The sequence below is a fragment of the Cyprinodon tularosa genome, unplaced genomic scaffold (genome assembly GCF_016077235.1).
Source record: "Cyprinodon tularosa strain WSP-4 unplaced genomic scaffold, ASM1607723v1 ctg238, whole genome shotgun sequence".
NCBI classification, from domain to species: domain Eukaryota; kingdom Metazoa; phylum Chordata; class Actinopteri; order Cyprinodontiformes; family Cyprinodontidae; genus Cyprinodon; species Cyprinodon tularosa.
In genome coordinates, this window is record NW_024038890.1 from 775,046 (window position 1) to 796,252 (window position 21,207).

At 36.6% G+C, this 21,207-nt stretch overlaps 2 protein-coding genes across 4 annotated transcripts; both read right to left on the reverse strand.

Moving 5' to 3' along the window:
• Positions 1–1,418: 1,418 nt before the first annotated feature.
• Positions 1,419–13,223, reverse strand: tmc2b (transmembrane channel-like 2b). Of its 2 annotated transcripts, none has more exons than XM_038287257.1 (20): positions 12,996–13,223; positions 12,827–12,868; positions 11,939–12,389; positions 9,873–10,028; positions 9,473–9,563; positions 9,300–9,381; positions 9,106–9,212; positions 8,923–9,021; positions 8,441–8,583; positions 8,216–8,363; positions 7,840–8,034; positions 7,581–7,760; positions 6,226–6,384; positions 5,967–6,095; positions 5,457–5,524; positions 5,077–5,316; positions 2,361–2,486; positions 2,070–2,148; positions 1,860–1,986; positions 1,419–1,768 (listed from the first exon to the last, which is right to left on the reverse strand). In XM_038287257.1, the coding sequence occupies exons 1-20, from the start codon at positions 13,039–13,041 to the stop codon at positions 1,551–1,553; spliced, it is 2,886 nt and encodes a 961-aa protein (XP_038143185.1). In that variant the 5' UTR covers positions 13,042–13,223; the 3' UTR covers positions 1,419–1,550. The 2 variants fall into 2 exon arrangements, with proteins under 2 accessions (XP_038143185.1, XP_038143184.1); XM_038287256.1 differs by having other exon boundaries at positions 9,873–10,031.
• Positions 13,224–16,760: 3,537 nt separating this feature from the next.
• Positions 16,761–20,748, reverse strand: LOC119784946 (transmembrane channel-like protein 1). 2 transcript variants are annotated; one of them, XM_038287260.1, is made up of 7 exons: positions 20,612–20,748; positions 20,437–20,504; positions 20,086–20,325; positions 19,875–20,000; positions 18,396–18,474; positions 17,846–17,981; positions 16,761–17,108 (listed from the first exon to the last, which is right to left on the reverse strand). In XM_038287260.1, exons 1-7 carry the CDS (start codon positions 20,708–20,710, stop codon positions 17,098–17,100), a joined length of 759 nt encoding a protein of 252 aa, XP_038143188.1. In that variant the 5' UTR covers positions 20,711–20,748; the 3' UTR covers positions 16,761–17,097. The 2 variants fall into 2 exon arrangements, with proteins under 2 accessions (XP_038143188.1, XP_038143187.1); XM_038287259.1 differs by lacking the exon at positions 16,761–17,108 and having other exon boundaries at positions 17,761–17,981.
• Between the last annotated feature and the right edge of the window lie 459 nt (positions 20,749–21,207).

Consider the following 21,207-nt stretch of genomic DNA (forward strand, 5'->3'; position numbering starts at 1 on the left):
GAAAGAACGCATGCTTTTTGTCTTTATTCTTCCTCCAAATTTATTCAGTATTTTCATTTTCCTGCGGCTATTTTTATGTATTTAGGTCATATATCTTAATAGCCATGTTAAAACAGTAACCAACGGATAACTCGTATTTCATAGTGAAACTGAAACAAGTTCGCATGATTTGTCACCAGAGGGCGCTCTTTAAGCTTTTAAATCCACGCCGTTTAGTACAGAAGAGGATTAGGGCCACTGAAAAATCAGAATTCGGAGATCAATCTCCGAATTCTGACTTTAATCTCATAATTCTGACTTTTTCCTCGTAGTTCTGACTTTAATCTCATAATTCTGACTTTAATCTCATAATTCTGACTTTTTTTCTCATAATTCTGACTTTAATCCCATTATTCTGACTCAAATCTAATAATTCTGACTTTTCTCATAATTCTGAATTTAATCTCATATTCTGTAAAAAGTTGCCTAATTCTGTCATTTTTCACCAATGTGTTACTGGCCCTCTCAAACAGCTCACATTTTTGTCAGTGAAGCTGATTGCATCTCTTCCTTCATGGTGCCCATCTACATTACAATCCAAAATTATGAGATTAAAGTCAGAATTCTGAGAAAAAAGTCAGAATTCTGAGTTTAAAGTCAGAATTCTGACTTATTTCCCCATATTAAATTGAAATAATATTTAAAAATCAGTTCACTTTTTTTTTCTTTTTTTGTTCAGGGGCCCTAATCCTCTTCTGTAGTTTAGTAAAACAATTTATCCAAATCTTTGTATTTCTGACTAAATATCAGAAATCAAGGCGAATACAAAGAAATATAAATATCACAGACATCACTACTTGTAATGATCCATTTTCAAAGACTGGCAGGAGGGCCTATTGTAACCGCTCATTGACTTTTATGTTATTATTGGAATAATATTTGTGGCTGACCTACAGCGCCTTGCAATTTCTGGTTTGGCTTTTTCAAAATTTAAAAAGGATAAAGTATTTCAAGGGTTTATTTCACTGTCAGTTTTAATATTTTCTTCATTAATTATGCTTTATCTTTGTTCATCCTCATTTTGTATGTGTTTTTCTATCAGTTTAGTTTATGGATTAAAATTATCTGTTATTTTAAAGTAATGCATGGTTGGTTTCTAAATATGTGCTAAATATACTTTTTTTTTTTTACATGTTATATACTTGAAAGATCTGGTTTCCAGTGTTTATATCTTATACAGCACCTCATGTGCTAGAGAGCAGATTTTAATATAGGGTTTTTAATAAAAAAAAAATATATAAATAAATGAACAATTATATTAAAATAAATATGGCATATAGTGTAGTGTGACTAAATATAATTGTTAGAATAATCCCCCCAAAATATTCAATAAATATTTACGTTAGAAATATTTTTTTACAATGAAAATAGTAGTCTTTTGCTACATTTATTAAGCTCATATGTGAACATTTGACAAACATACAAAAGGGTCCATTTAATAAGAAAAAAAATGACACATTGTTTTTCCTCTTTCCATGGAGTCGGCCATTTTATCTGTTGTCATGTTGTTTTCATCTTCTCGGAGCTGCAGTCTGACCTCTGCCTCTTCCAGGGCCTGGTTGAGGCGACCTCATGTTTCCAGGAGGCCCTCCTCTTGGCCCAGGGGCCCGGGTGACTGGCCCCTTAGGGTTGGGGGCAGCCAGCGATACCTCCTTTTGTACATTCACTCCTTTTCCTGCTGTGCCAGGCTTTGTCTTAGTTGATTTGCTGTGCTTGTCAACTACAACCTCTGAAAAGACAAGTGAGAAAAAAAAAGGTAAGGGTTAATCTAAATATATGTTATAATAATGTATTAAAAAAAACATTTGAACATTGTGTACCAGAAACTTTCTCCTCCTCAGCTGGAGGCGGCGCTAGAGATTTATTTGGCAGCAGGTCTTCCAAGTCTTTCATTACTTGATTAGTGCTATCCTTGTTGTTCCTCCTATTCTTCTCATCTTCTCGAGCCTGAAATACGAACCAGTTTAGCAGACAAAAAAACAAAACACTTTTAAAAATTAAAAGAGAACAAAAACCACACCAATACTGACCATTTTCATCTTCTTCCTCAGGTCAATATTTGTTTGTTGGTATGCTTTTGACACTGTGTTCAAATAGTAGATGGCCAATCTGTGAAGCAGAAAAAGCTTATACTAAAAATTATTGCAGATGTGGATAATTCAGATTAACTTAAAGAGTCTAAAGACAGACTTGAAAGACACAAACAGAAAATGGATAATTCACAGTCAATTGACATGTGAAAAAATAAAACCTTTTTTTGGCAGACAGAAAAACAACATTTAATTTGTTAATTTTTTGTCTAATATTTAAGTTTTACTTACATCATAAGGAGGATAGCAGGCATAATGAGCCCAGGGTTGCTAGCATATGTAAAGATGTTCCCAATAAAAGCTGGTAGATCCTGCTCAATAGTCTCTATTACCACATCATACATCTTCTCTTGACCACTGAAGGAACATGTTAAAATATTTCACAATAGTTTAGCATCTCTTTAGATTAGTGGTTCAGCTAAATCAGAGATTAAGCAAACATAGACTGTTATTGTCTGAAAGGATTAATCAAATTTGAGGTTGACATTTTAACAGAAAAAAAAAACACATCGCTTAAAGGAGAATTCCGGTTTTTAACACTTTTAGCCCATTTTCTGTAGTGTCCAGGATGAAATCGAATGATCGACACCAAAATTTTGACAATTGGTCCTGTCTCTGCTTTTTGGCTCATTTAGAATCCACCCCTGGCTGCTTCAGAATGGCTTCCATAGTGCATGTCCGATAATGTCCTTAAAACAACCTTAAACGTTCTTTTTTTAAAATATGCTACTCACCGGGTCGTCAGCGCTGTTCAATGACGTTCCAAAAAAAGTTTCGTAAAGAAAAAACGTTCCTGTAGTGTTTTATTTAGCATTTTGTAAATCCCATTGAGTTCTGTTGGAATAGTCAATATTCCCCTGATACCGGAAACGGAAATAGGGCCTGTTTACACAGTTGTAGTCTTTTCGCTTCACTCTGTGTACTCCGACGTCGAGAATCAAGAATCCACCTTTCGTATTCCATTTTCAGAGTTTTTTAAAGTGTTTAACGGAGACGTTAGCACCTCGACGTCGGAGTACACAGAGTGAAGCGAAAAGACTACAACTGTGTAAACAGGCCCCATTGCCGTTTCCGGTGGCAGGGGAATATTGACTATTCCAACAGAACTCAATGGGATTTACAAAATGCTAAATAAAACACTACAGGAACGTTTTTTCTTTACGAAACTTTTTTTGGAACGTCATTGAACAGCGCTGACGACCCGGTGAGTAGCATATTTAAAAAAAAGAACGTTTAAGGTTGTTTTAAGGACATTATCGGACATGCACTATGGAAGCCATTCTGAAGCAGCCAGGGGTGGATTCTAAATGAGCCAAAAAGCAGAGACAGGACCAATTGTCAAAATTTTGGTGTCGATCATTCGATTTCATCCTGGACACTACAGAAAATGGGCTAAAAGTGTTAAAAACCGGAATTCTCCTTTAAGTTACTTGGTCACTTTGGTCTATATTTGTATGATTGCATCACAGATTCATTGTTGATTTGTTAGCTGCACATCCATGGTGCAGAGAGTTCATTTATTTAAGAAAGCAGTTTGGGATAATTTCAGCTTTGCCTGGATGAAAACTAACCTGCTGAAAATAGGCATCAGGGGATAGAGGTTGTAAAGAGATGGACATAGTCAGCAACAATAGTCACATAGAAAGATTGTGGTGTTTATTTTAGGCTAAGGGGCGTAAAGTCCAACAAGAAATGATTCTCTACTGCCTCAGTTGTTGATTCAAGCTAGGATAAGGTTTTCATGTTGAGTGAAGCGAATTCAGTTCCTATTGTCACGCCTGAGTTATCCAAACTTCATTGTGTTACAAGTAGTTTTGAACCGATACCGATACCAGTATCTGGCAGGGCCCTGATCCAGCACTAAAATGGAGTCGGTATCAGTATCGGCGAGTACCAGCAAATAGGGCACCGATACCATCTTGAGAGCCAAAAGTTTATTCAACTATTGTCATCCATTCCAGGTAGGCAATAAAAAGTTCTACTGGATTCACTTTGTATTAGTCTTTTTCCTGCTTCACAAAGGTAGGCAGCAGATTGACAAAGCCATGATAGCAATTCTTTTACATCCAAGTAGTATCCAGTTCTTTATATATACACACACACATCAATTTCAAACAGATGGTATCAGTATGGTATCGGTATCAGCCAATATTGCACAGCCAGGTATCGATATCAGTATCAGGGCCAAAAAGTGCATCGGCACAACACAAGTTACAAGGACCTTCTGTGGGATTTTCTGATTGTAGTGGTGCTCTGCTGTTTTAGTTCGTTAGTCTTCAAGGGTCAATGATTGGAGTATCAAGAGACAGTATTTTATGTTTGGTGATTTCTAAAAGTTGATTACTTTGCGTTCAAGTTATTTTTCAGTTTTGCTTATGTTTATTCCTATAACTTTTGGGATCTGAGAGGCGTGCATAGGAAGGTCAGGTGACATGGGTGAGCCAGAAAGACCAGGGTATAGGCATTTTTCCAGTATTAGGAGGGGCTGCAGGGGATCACGACTGTCTGTAAGTTTGCCAACAATGGTAAGTAAATTTACTAAAACACATCCTCCAATATGGACATTGATTATTTATTTTTAACCTGCATAAAATCCTGATTGTGCTAGGGTGGCTGTTTGTTTGGATAAATGCAAAGGATAATAGCCACAAGACTAAGGTTAATTTTGCCTTTCTATCCATCTCAAACCAGTCTTTCTTATTTAAGCCGATTTCAAATCTCAGCCAGCTGTTTTTACCATGATTACAGCACAACATGCATTACGTCCCTACCATGCAACCTGTGATTCACTGTTTAAATAACCAAGAAACTGAACAGAGATACCTAATAAACTAACTTGAGTATATATAGCCAAGATTATTCTCTAACAGACTTTAGGGAACCTTTAAAGCTGTAATCACAACTAGGAATTTTTATTTATTATTCCCAATCATACACACCTACTTACCTGAATGGTCCGCAGTCGAAGGATGGGGCCAATGTCATCATTGAGTAGACAACAGGAAGCAGGCTAAGAAACAGCACCAGCAGCAGCAAGCCCATGTAGAAGTTATTGGAGCGTGAGGCTTTAAACACTCGCTCATGAGGAACATTGCAGGCCATCACTGCCCAGGACTGATAATACATGGAGGTCAAGAGCCGCAGGACATTGATGCCCACTAGACCAGGAGCATAAAATGCTCCCATCCTAAGCATGACCACAAATGTAGAAATGTGATTTTAAAAGCAGTCTATTGGCATTCATGGTATACATTTTTTTTAATTCAGTTTAATAATCCTCTTCAATCTAATAATCCTTATCCTAATATACTAATAAAATGAATTTACCATATCATTCCTTGATTGAAGACAAGACCTAGGACATTTCCACTGATGTCAAATTCTCCATATGAAGGCTACAAAAAAACATAACAGCAAGATTACTTCTTGACCTGAATTAAAAACAGCAGGTCAATACACTTTGTATTTCCTGCTCCCTTTGTCAATCTGTCTCTGTCTCCCTTTATCTATCTCCCTCTCTGTAATTAAGATCTCATTTCAATCTCCTGTTACCCTTAAAGCTTAGGATCGCCTGTCTTGCAAGATGTCACTTGTACTATATCAGGTTTACTTCAAGCTGGTGCAAACTTTTTTCTGTGTTAACACGAACAATGAATTAATCATGAAAGGTTATACTAAGTAGTACGGCAGTAAAAGGATGCATGTAGAGATGAGTATATAGGAATTAAGGACACCAGAAAACATACATACAATGAAATAACTTCTCCTTTGGATAACCAAACAATTGTATTTTTAAATGGTGCTGCACTTTGCTATACATATTTGATTAGTACTCACAAATCCAGCTTCCAGGTCCCAGCACCAGCAATAGTTGAGGAAGCGGACAATGACGGCACGTGCAAAGTCACCAACAAGGATAGTCAAATAGGTAACCTGCACATCTGAAACAGTAAGCTTCACAAATTCCTGCAGAGGGAAAAGATTAACAAATATGTTCCAAAAAATCAAATAAACAGTTGGTTATTCTTTAGAGAAAGCAGGGCATCTTTTTGTGCTTTTAAATCAATACTGAACAATATATAACATCAGTGCTGACTCGTCCAACTCCAGTCTCCCAGCAGGGACCCCTGATGACATCTGCAGGGGCCACATTTGGAGGTGGCACATCTGTGGTGTTGTAGAACAAGCTGTAGTTGGCGAAGTATTGCTGATAAGCCCATTCAGTGGCATTCTTGATTGATTTTTCAGTTTCCAGCTAGAAATATAATCAACAGGAACATGATTTATGCAGCTTAGTTAATGTAATTTAAACACATTTTGTGTTTTGGGTTAAATTAATAAAGAATCTTGGTAGAAAACACATTGGTGTGATTGCAAACTATAATGCTGATACCACCAACAGCTCTTTTCAATGGTTTTCCATTTATTGAAAAAAAAATATTAACTAAAATTAGACATGATAGAAAGTCAGAAAGTAACTATTTTGCATTTATTTTTTCCTCTTGTTTCCTTTTTCAGTTATTTTTGCATTACAGCAAATTATTAATATAAATTAAAATATATGGATTCTACTGTACCTAACAGGGAGCACCACCGTATAGATAATTTCATTTAAACAATTTCAGGTTATGTGTTTTCATTTTGGTATAATTCAAGGCAAATTAATTTATATAGTGACAAGACTATTCAAAGTGCTGTAAAAAAAAAAGTAGAGGTGTAGAAAGAGGTGTAATAGAGACCCGTGTTTAATTTAATCTCAGTATAAATTAAACTCTTCTGTGACTGCTTTACAATCATTTAGCGAACACCAGAGAACAAATAGAGTAATAGAGACCAAAGAAAAGAGCTAATAGACTGAAAAAGGTTTTTAAAAAGTTTCAAAGATTGGTCAGGGCATAAACCAATATTAAAAACTGACAGATTGAACAAGGAGAGCTTCAAGTGGAGAAAATGTCAAATAGCGGAATAGCTCATCTTGACTAACTGTAAAGATGCATAGGTCAGCTGGGAAGAATCTGTTGAAAGGACATATTTTTTGTGCATTTAATAGCAAGGAAATAAATATTGAACATGCAGGACAAGATGCACCACTTGGATTTGAAATAATACATTTTGTGTTTCCACAGAAATAATAAATATTTTGGATGAAACGAGACAAAATGTGGCGTGAAAAGAGTTCCATGCTTTTTTTAAACTTTCAGTTCTAAAGTGACACCAAATTAAAGTGAGGCTTTAATAAAATTTGTCAGAATACCTGTAAAATGGTTTTAGAATCTGAGGGCTGTTTTAGAAAACCAGCTTAATTTATTAATTTAGCCTTATTTAACCCAGTCTGACTTTTCTGAGCAAGTTTTATAAAATCCGCCTGAAGGTTCCAGAGTTTGGGGAAATTACTTCAGATCCGTTTGAAACCATTTTATCAGTTTTGCAGGTTTGTGTACAACAGCATACCTTGGCTGTAACCTCATCAAAGAGGGCAAAGAGAAACGTGTAAAGATTTCCAAGGAAAAGGGCAAAGATGCGTCCCAGTTGCCATTTAAGGGCAATACGAGGATGATAGTCTTCCAACTCTGCGATGGTTTCAAAGAGAGGAGGACAAACAAGCCCCAGCAGTGACATCACAAACTCCACCTGAAACACCAGAGATCGGGGGTTAGTTAGTGATCTCAATTGTGTCTCTCATGTTCATCTTCAGGTTGTATAGACTTGCCTCATTTTTTTCAAACCACGTAAGGGTTTTGGGGTCCACCTTAGCAAAGTCTTGAGAACGTTTCACCACAAAGTAGATGAGATATCCACTGCCACCGAGGCTGCACAGGATCAGAAAATTTGCAAAAACCCTGAGGAAACGCCGAAGGTGGATATTCTCATCTTTTTGGTTCTCCTGTTCATCTACAATCGATTCCTAGAGAACGGATGACAGCTGTCAAACATACATTACCACTGTATGTCTCTTATCTTAAACATAACTCCAACACTTAGGACCCATTAGGTTATTTCTTACATACTCCAAAACTTGATTTTAAAAATGCCATTAGATCTTTTTAGAAACATTAGCATAACCATGAACACACACACCTGCTAACCTTGAAGCTGGTAGTTATGGATGCATACTTGTTGTCTGCTGTCTCTGGGTTTCCTATCAGATAATCCCAGCTGGTGAACATCTTCCAGCTAAAGATGAAGTCCCCCTCTTCTCCCCCGTCTCCTCCTTCGTTGGCGTTGCGAGCCATCCTGCGAAGATAACGGCCATCAGCCACATTTATCCAAACTCCGAGGGCAACCGTCCTGCATGTCGATGTTTCTCATACGTTCTGATGACAACCAACAAGCTGTATCCGAATATACCGACACTCGTAAGGAGGTAAGACAGAGGGAGTCTGAACTTCAGCAGCCCGATTGTTCGATCATTGTTGTAGAATCCATAGAACAGAATAGAGTATTGGCAGTAACCCTGTTAACGACATAAATTTTTCAGCTAACAAGTTGCATTTTACTATTCTATTGCACAAGAATACAAACATCATGCTCAACCACCAATAGCAAGATCTTTGAATCATTATTTAGTCTTATTACTCCCGTGGGACCAAATACCCAAATACTTCTACATGGAGATGATGATTCAACAGAGTGGTGTCTATTACAGCTCTCTGTCATCTATCTAGCTCTGCTTAAATTACGATTAACCAACTGGATCCAAGTTTAAACTGACTTAACCATTATTAAACAGACATGTCTGTTTCTAAGATAACACCAACACACCAGAAATTCTGTATGTAAAATAAATCCTCACCCCAAAGTCGAGAAGGACAGAGAAGTCCATCGCTGTATCCTGTTCCTCTCTGGGGACAGTTTTCCTGGGAATGGAGCCATAAGGAAGACCCATAAGAACCTAAACACAAAGGAGAAAAAGGACAGCTTGAAGAGAGAAAGCTGAGAGTTTTTGTGTTAACAGTGAGTGTCAGGAGAGTCTTACCTCAGGGAGCACCACCAGGCCAAACATGAACCCAAAAAGGACCAGGTTTAAACCATACATCCACCTCAAAAAAAGGAAATATGATGCTACGGATGATCCAAAATGACCTGGGGTTATAAAGACAAGAAATGTGACTTAGAAAGAAAGCAGTCTTAGTAGTAGACTTTAACAGAAAATGGATCTCAGGTACTAACTTTCTACTTCCTTTATCTTCCTCTCCCAGGGTATACAGGCCGTTTTGAAGTTCTCAAAATCACGATTAAATTTGATGAGTTTCTTGAAGAAAGAGGTTTTTAACATTTTAATTATATCTCTACCATATAAATCAGTTATGGTTAAAATAAGCTAAGCTTCACAGGTTTATTACTTTAGTCATCATGACTTTGAAAGCATATAGTCTCCTGCCTTTCCCTTTCCCAAGAGCTCCTTCAAACTTTTCAACAAATTCCTGGGCCTCCCTGTTGGTCCAATAAGAGAAAGAAAAAATCAGCAAAGGCATAAATTAATTTCTACTATAAAGCTTATAGAAAACATTTCACTGGTAAATTGAAATGGTCAAATCAGTCAGACAGGTCTGACTGACATTTTTTTTAAATGCATGAATTAAATTACATGTATGACTGAAAAATATGGCTTCTCATCTATCATGTCTCTTTCATGCAAACTTGTATGCATCGATTGCCAACCTCTCCCGTACAACCCCATGCGACCATGACTAAGAAAACAAAAATGTAACTTCGCTGAAAGGGTTGAGTTTTTCTTTTTACTTGAGCAGTGAGAGCCTCTTCTGCATGCGCCAAGGTTTGTTCCTTAAAGTAGCAATCAGCTTCTTCTTCTCCTCCACCTGTTCCTTCAGAGCTTCAATTTCTCCCTCTGACAATGATTCCTCATCAGAGTCGGAGGATGAAGAAGAGGAGGAAGAGCTGCTGAAAAGAGCATAAATGTCTGTCGTCATGATCATAGTAGCGTTCAAAACTATTAATCAGAAAATCATATCAGACTTAAAAAGCTAAACCTAAAAATGTTTTAGGAAGGTAAACGAGTAATAGTTTGACAAGAATTAAGTCTGTTGCAGTAGAATTTGAGAAAAGTGGATTTTTTAAATTATCTAAACCAAGCTTCATCTCCAGCTATGTTTTTAAACTTTAAATATTTTGTATTTGGTCCAAAAGTCTTCAGCTCACTTAACAAAGTGGTGGAAACTTTTAATTTTACTCACAATAAGTTCAGTGCTTTACTAATATTAGGTTTTTTAATCCTTCTATATGCAGATTTTTTTCCACATTAGAATAACAACAACATAAAAGTGTTATTATTCTATAAATTAGTCTAGATTTAATCCAGGTGTGCTTTTGTCCACACAGGCTAAAGATTACACAAATAATATTTACTACAGTTTATTTCCAAATGTTCTGAGGACCAAGGCGTGCGGATTGCCTCTACAAAGATTTATACAAAAATGAGTTGCAGACCTGAGTATTTTCCAACATGGTACTGCAGTAAGATATCACCTGTGTAATAAAACTGATCATAAAATCCTTGCTACTAAATATTCTGATGCAAAATGGAAAAACCAATTAAAACTGAGAGTGAGACATGAGCCAAATAGCAGGTTATCCTCTTTGTCCAGCAATCTGATAGACAGGTCTTGCTTTGGCAGTTTCCAGGAAAGGTTCCTGACTTTATCATATGAGTTATTGTTTTATGCAAAGGAGATTATGAGGTTTGGCTGCTTTTTAAAGAATTTGTTTTTTCCTCTTAATTCCAGTACAATTAACTCTGCGACAGCATACAAGCTCATTTTGGATTTTTGGATTCCCTCAACTCAGTTTGAAAACCTTACCCTGAAACGCAGTTTTGCTGATGATGGGTCAATTTTTAAAATCCAGTCATTACACCTGTTTTCCACATAACACCTGGCTTGTTTATCTGCCTGACCCAAACCTCTGTTGAGCATAAGGTATCAAGTCAGGAGTTTCTTTCTCACAGTATTGCAGTTAATGGTAATATAAAACAAAGTTGAGCGGGTACAACTACAGTTTCTCATTCATGGATGGCTGAGCCCTTGGTGGTTCCCGAGCTGTTCCTGATCATTTTCAAAATATTCATCTCTTCTTTAAATGGCAGTGAAAATATCCATGTTTGCTCTGGATTATATAGTGAAACATCATCACAAATGTTTCATATTTGCTTTAATTGATCATATTTATAGGCAGTTTAAATGAGAGTCAAGGGAAATTTATAAACTTTCTTAATCATTGAACAGTCCAATGAGTGTCAACAGTTTTTTTTTTTTTTTTTTTTTTTCATGCTGGCAAAGAGAAACCTCCAATAGTAATTAATAATTATTATCAACCAGAAGTTAAAAGCCCTTGATCTCTTCTAAACCATTTTTGGAAAAAGATTTAAGGGGATGTTTGTAATTGTCTTAATTTATTGTTTGGATTAGATTAATTTCCTTACTTGACCTTCTGTCTAGTTTTGAACAGAGTGGGACATAGCGTATATGTTTATCTTTAAACTTCTATTTTCTTTTATAAATCTTTTATAAAAATTAATAATTTGCTTTTGCAGGAAAGCTTCTAATTTGTTTTGCTGCTTTTTTTTATTGCCCTGTGATTGAAAACCTCTGATTGATATATGGACTGATTTAATATTAGATTTCAGACTCATTTAGATGTTATACAAAAACTATTATCTCTTTTTTCAAACAGCTTCTTTTCGCTTTGTGACCAGTCTTGCAGTCGACTGGCAGAGGCTGCATGTAGAAAGCAGAATATCTGGATGCATAAGTCATGCACATTAGAGGCAGTTATGTCTGTGGCAGCTGCACCTGCTCATCTTTTTCTTCTTTTTCTTCTTATTGTTCTTATCCTCCTCATCTTTCCCTTTCACATTTGCCTTCTTGCCATTATTCTGCTCCTCTTTCTCCTTTTTGGACACAGATCTCCCAGCTTTTTTTCTGCTGACTCTATCTTCCTCACTTTCCTCATCGCTCTCTTCCTTAGAAGCTTTCTTCTTGGTGGCTTTTGATCCCTTCCTTGCTGCCCTTCGTTTGTCTCCCTCGTCCTCTTCATCACTGTCTTGGATCTTGGTCTTCTTCCTTCGTCCTCGTCTTTGAGGGGTCTCATCCTCATCATCATCTGTCTTGGTCACTTTCCTTCGTCCTCGTCGTTTAGGTGTCTCCTCCTCCTCATCCTCCTCGTCATCCTCGTCTTCACTGATTTTCTTTGCTCTAAGTTGCGACTTAGATCTCCTGTTTCGACTTCTTTTCCTTGCCTCTTCTGTGAGAAATAAATATTCAGATTAGTCAAGGAGACAATATCATAGCAGTTTGCAATCATTTATCTAAAAGCTCATTTTGAAAAAAAGAGTTGTAGAAAAATCTTACTCCTAATCTTCATCTTATTGTTGCATAACCTTACACTGAGTCATTTTATAATTTAGAACTGATTCATTTAAAAGCAATCCATGATTGCATTATAGTTTGTATCTGCACAATGTAACCAAATAAAGCATTAATGACCTAACGTTTTCTAATTAGTTAGAAAAATTCGAACAAATAAAAGCAAACAAAATCAAAAAATAAAAAATAAATCGAAATGAGGACATAATAGCTTATCATTTGTTACTAACTACATGTTTTCCTTGCATTGAAGTAGAAAAGAAGAATAATACAAGATATGTCCCTCTTCATCATAAATTATCTTGAATTACTCACCTTCACTGTCACTCTCAGGCTCAGCATCCACATCAATCCCAACTATAAAAGTAATCCAAAACAGACCAAGATTGATTAAAATACAATTCACTTGTGGGGTTAAATTTAAGGAGTTTTTAAAGTAAAAAAATATGTATCTTTTTTGACTCTATTGGCAGACAACCCTCACCATTTTCAACATCAACTATTTCATGGTTTCTCCTTTTTGGAGGCATTTTTCCCAGGCTGTTTCCAGTCGTTCCTTTCTTTTTCTCCTCCTGTTAATCCTTACATCCAAAGTTGACTTCTCTCCATTTATGAGCCAAAGTGTACAGCTGATTCACTGTCAGATTACAGGGTGTTAAACTGCACACGCTAACGGGAACAGGTGTGCTACTGTTAGAGCCATTTCGGTTCTGGGCTCCTTGGTGACCACTGGAGGCTCTAAGCCTATTGGACGATGAAAGGAAGACGGATGAGGAAGGAGAGTCTTTCAGACAATGGACCTGTCAATCAAAATGTTAGTGGATACTACTCCACAGACACAAGGGACAATATACATTTAATAATTCATTATGTTTGTTATTACCCAGCCAGATATTTGCCCAAACTTCAGTGTATGAAGACTTTTTCTCTATTATCCCTTATTCTGGTCATATACAACTTCCTCATATTGAACCTGCTTTAGCACTTGGCACTCACGCTCATTGTCATTTAACTAACACCCAGAAAGATGACACCTAGGAGAAAAAAAGTCTAGTACACATTAAAGTTGGATGGAATTTGACGTAATCCTGATAGAGGAGGAAAACAACCTGCTATACAAGTAAATGCTGTACAGAGTGTTCACCTGGAAGGTGTCAGCTGAACAGACAGGTGGAGTTTTACTCGTGTGAGACAGTGACTTCATTACAGAGCTGCTGTTCTTGGTTTGTCAAATCTACTTTAAAGGAGCCTAATCACATACTATGACTTAACAGATTTCTACACCAGTAGCTCACTCTAGTAGCATGTAAATACTTTCGATATGAGAAAGAGGTGTGTTGGGTTGGAAATCTTCTGTTTGGGTCTGTCTTTGTATTCGTCTTTCTTGTGTTCAAATTCTGTATTGTAGTTATGAGGGGCTGGAACTTGGATAAGCAGTGCTTTTTCCATCCCTTTTTCAGCTTCCAAGGAGGTATACAGTAAGGATTTGGTTCATTTATCTGTTTGGTTTTTATGAATGCAAGGTTTTTCACCAGCCTTTTTCTTTATTTCATGGGAGTTTAAAACAAATATATAAATAAAGAATGAATAAAAAGATTACAAAGGCTTTCCAATTAGATTATGACACACTGTTAGGTAACCATATTCTACTTGTTTGATTTACACTTTTCTTTTGCTATGTTTTTTAGTAAACTTTGGTATATACCTCAACAAGATCCACAAGACTGAAGGTGATATACTGGGCATGCAAGAGTTAACAAGTAGCTAATAGAGGCAAGCAAATTAGCATTTCCCCTGTGTTGGTGTATAAAAAAGAGAAAAAGCTTATAATAAAGTGTGAAAAACTGCAATAAAATGTATGAAAGAGGGATACGATACAGCTAGCACTCAGAGTACAATCGTGTGGTATTTATTGAAGTGGGAACTAAAGCCTTGAAAGTTGCTAAGTTAATGGATGTGTTATTAAGTATTGCCAGCAGGTGGCGACGGCATATATCAATGTTTACATCTAAGACAAAGTAAACAGTGTAAGTTGATTTATTTTAACATGACCACATGGTGTTTTTTTCAAATGGTGAGAAGGCCCCTTTAAATCAGTGCCAATCAATGTATCTCTGTGGTGACACAGACACTTGTATATGTATTGATGCTTTCAAGCCCTACCTTTTCTAAATTTTGTCTCGTTACAACAAACTTTAATCTGTTTTACTGGGATTTTAAGTGATGGACCAATACAAAGCAGTTGGTAATGACTAGCAGCTTTGCAGGTCCTGAGAATGAAAATCTCAACCATTATCCCTTTAACCTGATTGTGGTCAATCTCAGTCAGCTTGAATGAAGACCATCTATAAACAGTACAATGCCTGCATCACATCTATTATAAAGAATGCATTAGTACCGCTTAGAGGTGGCAAGGAGTGTGGACTGAAAAAGATCTTAAATGAATAGTGGAGTTTTTTGCAAATTTTTTGAAAAGACCCACCCTGTCCACTTAAAAATAAAAAACTGCACATGCACAACTCTATACACACTTCCGAGAGGGAAAGCCTATTGAACGCATGCAGGAGCCCATTTCTCCTCATGCACACTCTGTTTAAAAGTTGTTAACATCGCTCATACAAGCTTACTTTCCAAAAGAAGATAATCAATTTTCCACTATGTCAGACTCACCACTGGTAAGTGAAAATGAACAAGCACGTAGGATGGCCTTGCATATCAGCAGAATGATTGACAATTAGGGGAACCACTTATTTTTTGATGATCCACCCGGAAGAAGGACACCTTAAACACAATGATAACATTAGGAGTGGGTGATATGTGCCTATCTATTGTACATCACAGCTCACATTGTAGAAAATGCAACCTGGACCAGGAAATGTTGTATTTAAACAGTATTTTGAAATGGAGAAGAAAAAAAGCAGCAGCTAGCTGCTATACAGCTACCAGATATGACTAAAGGATTGAAAGGTTTGACCTGTAAGATGGGAAGAAGCAACCAGAAACAGTCTAAGCCCTCAAACTTAAAGCTGGCTATAATTTAATCTGTAAAATCAGTGCTTGTACAACCTCCACTCTCTAATTTACTGTGGTAAACTAGAGATGATTAAAGGAAACCCAGGCATCCAATAAGCTGCAATCCATTACGGTTTGGTTTCTTGCCACAGCCTGAACAAAGACTGGCAATGAACCAAAACCTAAGGAGGAGGGCAATACAGGTTACATCTGAGGGTTGATGTTCCTCTTCTTCTTCTTCTGTAACATTTAGACTGAGTATGCAGCACACAGACAATGCTAATTAATACTAAAATGTCTCCTCTAACCTTATTAGGGGATGTGACTGACAGTGTGTGGCTCCTCTTTCCTGTCCAGTCTGTCAGTCAGTGGATCTCTAATAAAAACAGTATTAATTATTGATGCTTACTTGCAATGGATTTATTCAAAGCAACAGTGTAGAAGAATTGTATGTTTAATGATTGTCTTACCTGATTGAGAGCCAAAACCTTTACCTCAGTAGAAAACCGGCCACAACCTGACTCTTAGTTTTCAGAAAACAATGCACAAGCTCAGTTTATGTACTTTAATGTATGCAAGTAAAGCTGAGTTAACGGCACATTGTCCCTTTAGATCTAGATAATAGGTTGACTGACAGGATAACTGTTAGATCTTTGTAAATACACATTTTAATAACTACACACTTCACGATACTATTTAAGGACTTCCCTGAACTGTAACAAGAAAGAGTCCACAAAGTGTGCCAAGCAATATTTTTCAGAAAAGGAGGTTTAATCTGTTGATCAGCCCAGATGAGTGAGGGATCTATTTAAGCATTCCTGGCGGAGTTAACTGGCCTCCGTGTCTAATGACCTGTAACAGCTCCCCTCAGTCTAAGAGCCCAAGCAGGCAAAATGTATAAAGAGATGATTTAATGAGAGAATTTAAGCAATGCAAAACAGTGATAAATAAATAGGCTATTTTATTTGTTTGAAACCGACTAATAAATACACAGCTGGAATTTATCATGAATGTTTAACATCTTAAGAAAACTTTGTGTAAAAATCCAAGTAGAGAATAAATTAAAGCTGGAAAAGCTGCAAAAAAAAGCAAAAAACTGAAATTTCTGAAATTTAGATGGATAAATTTATAATTTTACAGTTTCTTAAATTGATGTTAAGTTGGCTGTGGATTTAGATACACAATGTAATATTATTTAAAATAAACCCTTTAATTGAAAAAAATCCATTTAGGTCAAGTCATGGTGATTTAAAAAACTTAGTATTCTTTAGTGTTTGCAGTTTAAAATGTAAACTAATTCTAAGACAGATTGTAACACCAACTGCTTTAAAAGTGCTTTCATGGCGACAGGTTGTGTCTTTGTTTTCTTAGTGTCTCTGCATACTGGGTACCCTGTACATCCTACTGGGCTCATTTTGCTGATGGTAACCAGGGAGATATCTTGGGTTTCCATGGTTGCCATTATGATAAGTCCTGGGACCAGGTCCTCTAACTGGGAGGTGTGGTTCTCTGTCGTCAGCACGAGCAGAAGGGTTGCATCCATGATGCATCTTCCGACTTCTGTTGTGGTTTTCTTAATCGTTTGCTATGGGTGAAAGAAAAGGTTTATTTTTAAACCTCTGCAAATAATTTAGCCTCCAGTTTATTTAATTTAAATGGCTTTTAAATTTTCATGGTGTTTATACGAATCAGAGCATTGAAAACAGTGTCATCACTCACAGTGCATGCCATTATTCTGCAGTTTAAATAGGCCCTACGTGTAGTGTTCCCTTTTCAACCAATAATTACATTCAGAGGTTTTTGATCATTTATTGTGTTGCATATTTTTGCAAAATCCCTTCGTAACAATTAATACTCTGTGTTTATTCAAAGACTGTTAAGACTCCAGTTATGTTACAAACTGCTGAGTCTAACTTCACATAACTCCACAGCATTAGAATCAAAATCCCTTAATTGGAATTTGTTCCCTGCATTTTGACCCATCGCCTTGAGGAGCAGTGGGCTGCCATTATGGGGCGCCCAGGGAGCAAACAGTCATTAAGGGTGTTGCTCAGGAACCCAGGGTGGAGGCTGTAGGGATTGGTACTTGCAACCTTTTCAGAGCACAAGCTCACTGCTCTAACCCACTAGACCAACACTCCCCCATATTTAAGATATTAACCCTATAATGAGTTACTAATACATAACGCTATATTCTTTAAAAGTGACCTCTGTAATGATTTTCTGTATTATATTAATTAAAAGACACCATTTTTATTATTTCTATAGTCCAGCATTTCTTTCATTTCTGTCCAGTTGCTCAGTCTGCTTTGGTTTTCTCACCCTCTTGTCTTTGAACTGAAGCATTGTTGTTCCTTTGCGGCTCCATAGCCTCAGATGCTGATTTTTTGGCCTCCTCCAGATCCATTTGAGCCTTCAGTGCAGCTTGTTTGTTCTTTTTCTTGTTTTCTTCATTTTGCTTTAGAAAAGGTGTTTAATTAATACAGATCATAAATGTTTAAGCTGCTCATTCTGCTGTTTTTTCAGTATATAGGTAAAACATGTAAAGCTATAATTAGAGGATTCATTGAGTCTGAAACCTCACTCTGCTGACCTCTACTGGTGTGATTGCTATTATGCACTCACTACGATTACTACAGCAAAATGTGCTTAAAAATCTGTATCTCCTCTACATTGCTAGTGAAAAAAGCCATTAAATATTTAAGCAATTTAAACATTGATATTGTAAAAGTAGGTAGAACTAGGTAGACATTATTTGTGAACAAAATGTCGTATTTCAGTATAATGTCTTATCAAAGCATTATCTATACACATTCAGAACAAAGCAAAGCTATAAAATAAGGAAAATAACATTATTTAATTGCTGGGTTACCATCTGTAGCTTTTTCTTCAGTTCTATGTTTGCTTCTTTGTAGCTTTTGGACGTAGACTGTAGGTAATAAATGGCCAATCTAAAGAATATAACAGAAACAGATCATTATTATCATCAAAGCTTTTATACAAGTATAAAAATATTATACTATATTTATTTGTAGTTTTGTCTGATTATTCTATTAAATCAAGTGGTTTAATTGAATGATTATTTTTTGGGGTGGATTAAGCAACAAACAGTAGCAAAACATTTTAGAAACAAAAATAGGTGAACGAAATTATATGGGATTTTTGTCTTTTTCAGGCAGGAAAGAGGTGGAGAAAACATATCAGAAAAGTTAAAAAACAATCCACTGAACACTGTTTCTAAGTTTGAAGACATTTAGCTTCCCATCTACGAAGCTTTTTCAAATAAAATTGTCAGAAATAGTGTTGAGTTTGAGGCTTTATAGAGTGGACCAAAAACAAAGCCTTGTTTTGGCTTAGAAAACATGCAAATTGAACCGGACAAACGGCGCCTTAAGAATGCATAGTCGTTTCGGGTTCTTTGCTAGCCTGTAATACCTGATACTGGTCTATGTGTCTGAAAGGGGGGTTACGGAGAATTGTTGGCCTGGTGATAGGTTATACTCACCTGTATGGGTTGGGGATGGCGATGGCTGGTTGAAACAAGGCTTTGTTTTGGTCAACTCTATAAAGCCTTGAACTCAATGTTTATTCTGACATTTTTAATTGAAAAAGCTTCCTGGATGGGAAGCGAAACATTTTCAAACTTGGAAACAAAGTCCAGTGGATTGTTTTTTTTTTTTCTTTTTTAGAATGACTATGAACTGGAGGACTGAGAATCTTCACTGTATACTTTCTGAAATCATCAGTGCAGTCCAGGCAAAGTTCAATAGAATAGAATAGAATAGAATAGAATAGAATAGAATAGAATAGAATAGCACCAAGACCTGCTCGATGAGTCATCATCAATACGCTCTTGGAGCTGTTTATATAGGCCGGCTACTCCAAGGTTTTAACACCGTCCATGTTTTCTTAATTTGTGAATATTTGCTCTAGCAGTATTTTGTTAAAATACCAAAACCCTTTCCAAACAAATAGGCAGCAATTTTTTTTTCACTTTAGTATTAATATTTGCCACTTTTGGAGATGTTTTAGCCCATTTTGTGTTGTCGGACAGCTTTAATTATTTCAATTTAATTGTTAGTTGATTCTAATTGTGAAATAGCAATCAGTTATTCGGTGTCAGCTTTCCAAAAAAATTAGGTTAGTCAAAGTGAAATCATGATTGCTGTTGCAACATTCAGTTGTTATGGTTTGGATTTTGTTGTTGTTGATAGAAGTATCTGATGGTCCTTAACATTTAAGTAAAAAAAAAAAAAAGAAAAAAACTTTTCACAGCAGTTTGTGTATATTTGACCCTGTATTGATCATTTTGAACAAAACAGAACATTCATGGAATATGCTGGTAACTCACATCATGAGCAATATAAAGGGTAGCACCAGTCCAGGGTTAGAGGCATAGCTGAACACTTTACTAAACCAGGCTGGGAAGTCAGACTCCAACGTCTCCTGGATCACATCAAACATCCTGTTCTTGCCACTGTAAAGAGAGGATGGCATCTCTGATTGAAACAGAAAGGAATTTCACACAACACACTGCAGACCTCTCAATCCTGCATCAATACCTGAAGGGTCCGCAGTCAAAAGAAGGAGGGATGGTTACAATTGTGTAAATGGCCGGCAGAGTCGACAGGAAGAGGATGACCAACAACATGGCCATGTAGAAGTTGTTGGAGCCTGAGGCTTTGAAGACCCTCTCCTGTGGAACGTTGCAGCACATCACAGCCCAGCACTGCAGGTACATGGACACATGGAGCCTCAGCAGGTTTAGAGCAGGTAGGCAGGGGGCATAGAAAGCTCCCATCCTGCAGGAAGACACACAACACTTTCTCATCATTTTTGGTGTCATTCAGATATTTCTCAAAGTTTCACTCCCATTCAACACATGAACAACCAATCAGAAATCTTCATCTTACCATATCATTCCTTGGTTGAAGATGAGGCCCAGGACATTTCCACTGACATCAAACTCAGAGTATGAAGGCTTTTATAGAAGTCACAAAGAACACAGATGGACCTTAAAGACTTTTTTATCTCACCTCATGACAAAAACCTTTTTGTAAAGTACAGTTTGTGGGAAAGATGACTCACAAATCCAGCTTCCAGGTCCCAACACCAGCAGTGGTTAAGAAAACGGACAAGCACAGCTCTCAGAAAGTCTCCAATCAGCAACGTAATATATGTAGTCATCGTGTCAGATATAATGAGTCGAACGAACTCCTGCTGGATAAAGAAAATAAATGTCATAAATATAATAATAATAATAAAGAAATACTTATTTACTAATAAATAATAAGAAATACATGTAAGAGATTAAAATGAGGAGCAAAAGATAAGCATTTCTTTTAGTCTGCCAAACATGCTTTTTGGTTGCGCTTTAGGGGTTAAAAAATAGCTTTAACCAGGCTATTGCTTTTTACACATTTGTAATGTAAATTTTTTGTTGTTCATTTCATGAACAACAAAACCTTCTATGCTTTGTGTTTTCCTTCACAAAGCATAGAAAATATTGGAATATCTTTAACAGAACTCATTCATCAAGGCACTTCAACAACACCTCAGAAAGCTAAGAGAAATCATGCATATAACTGTATCCATATATCCATGCAACACAGTTTACCCCTCGCTTCTTGAATTACCTTACTGTGATAAATCCTGTCAAATTTTTATATGGTCAATGCCACACT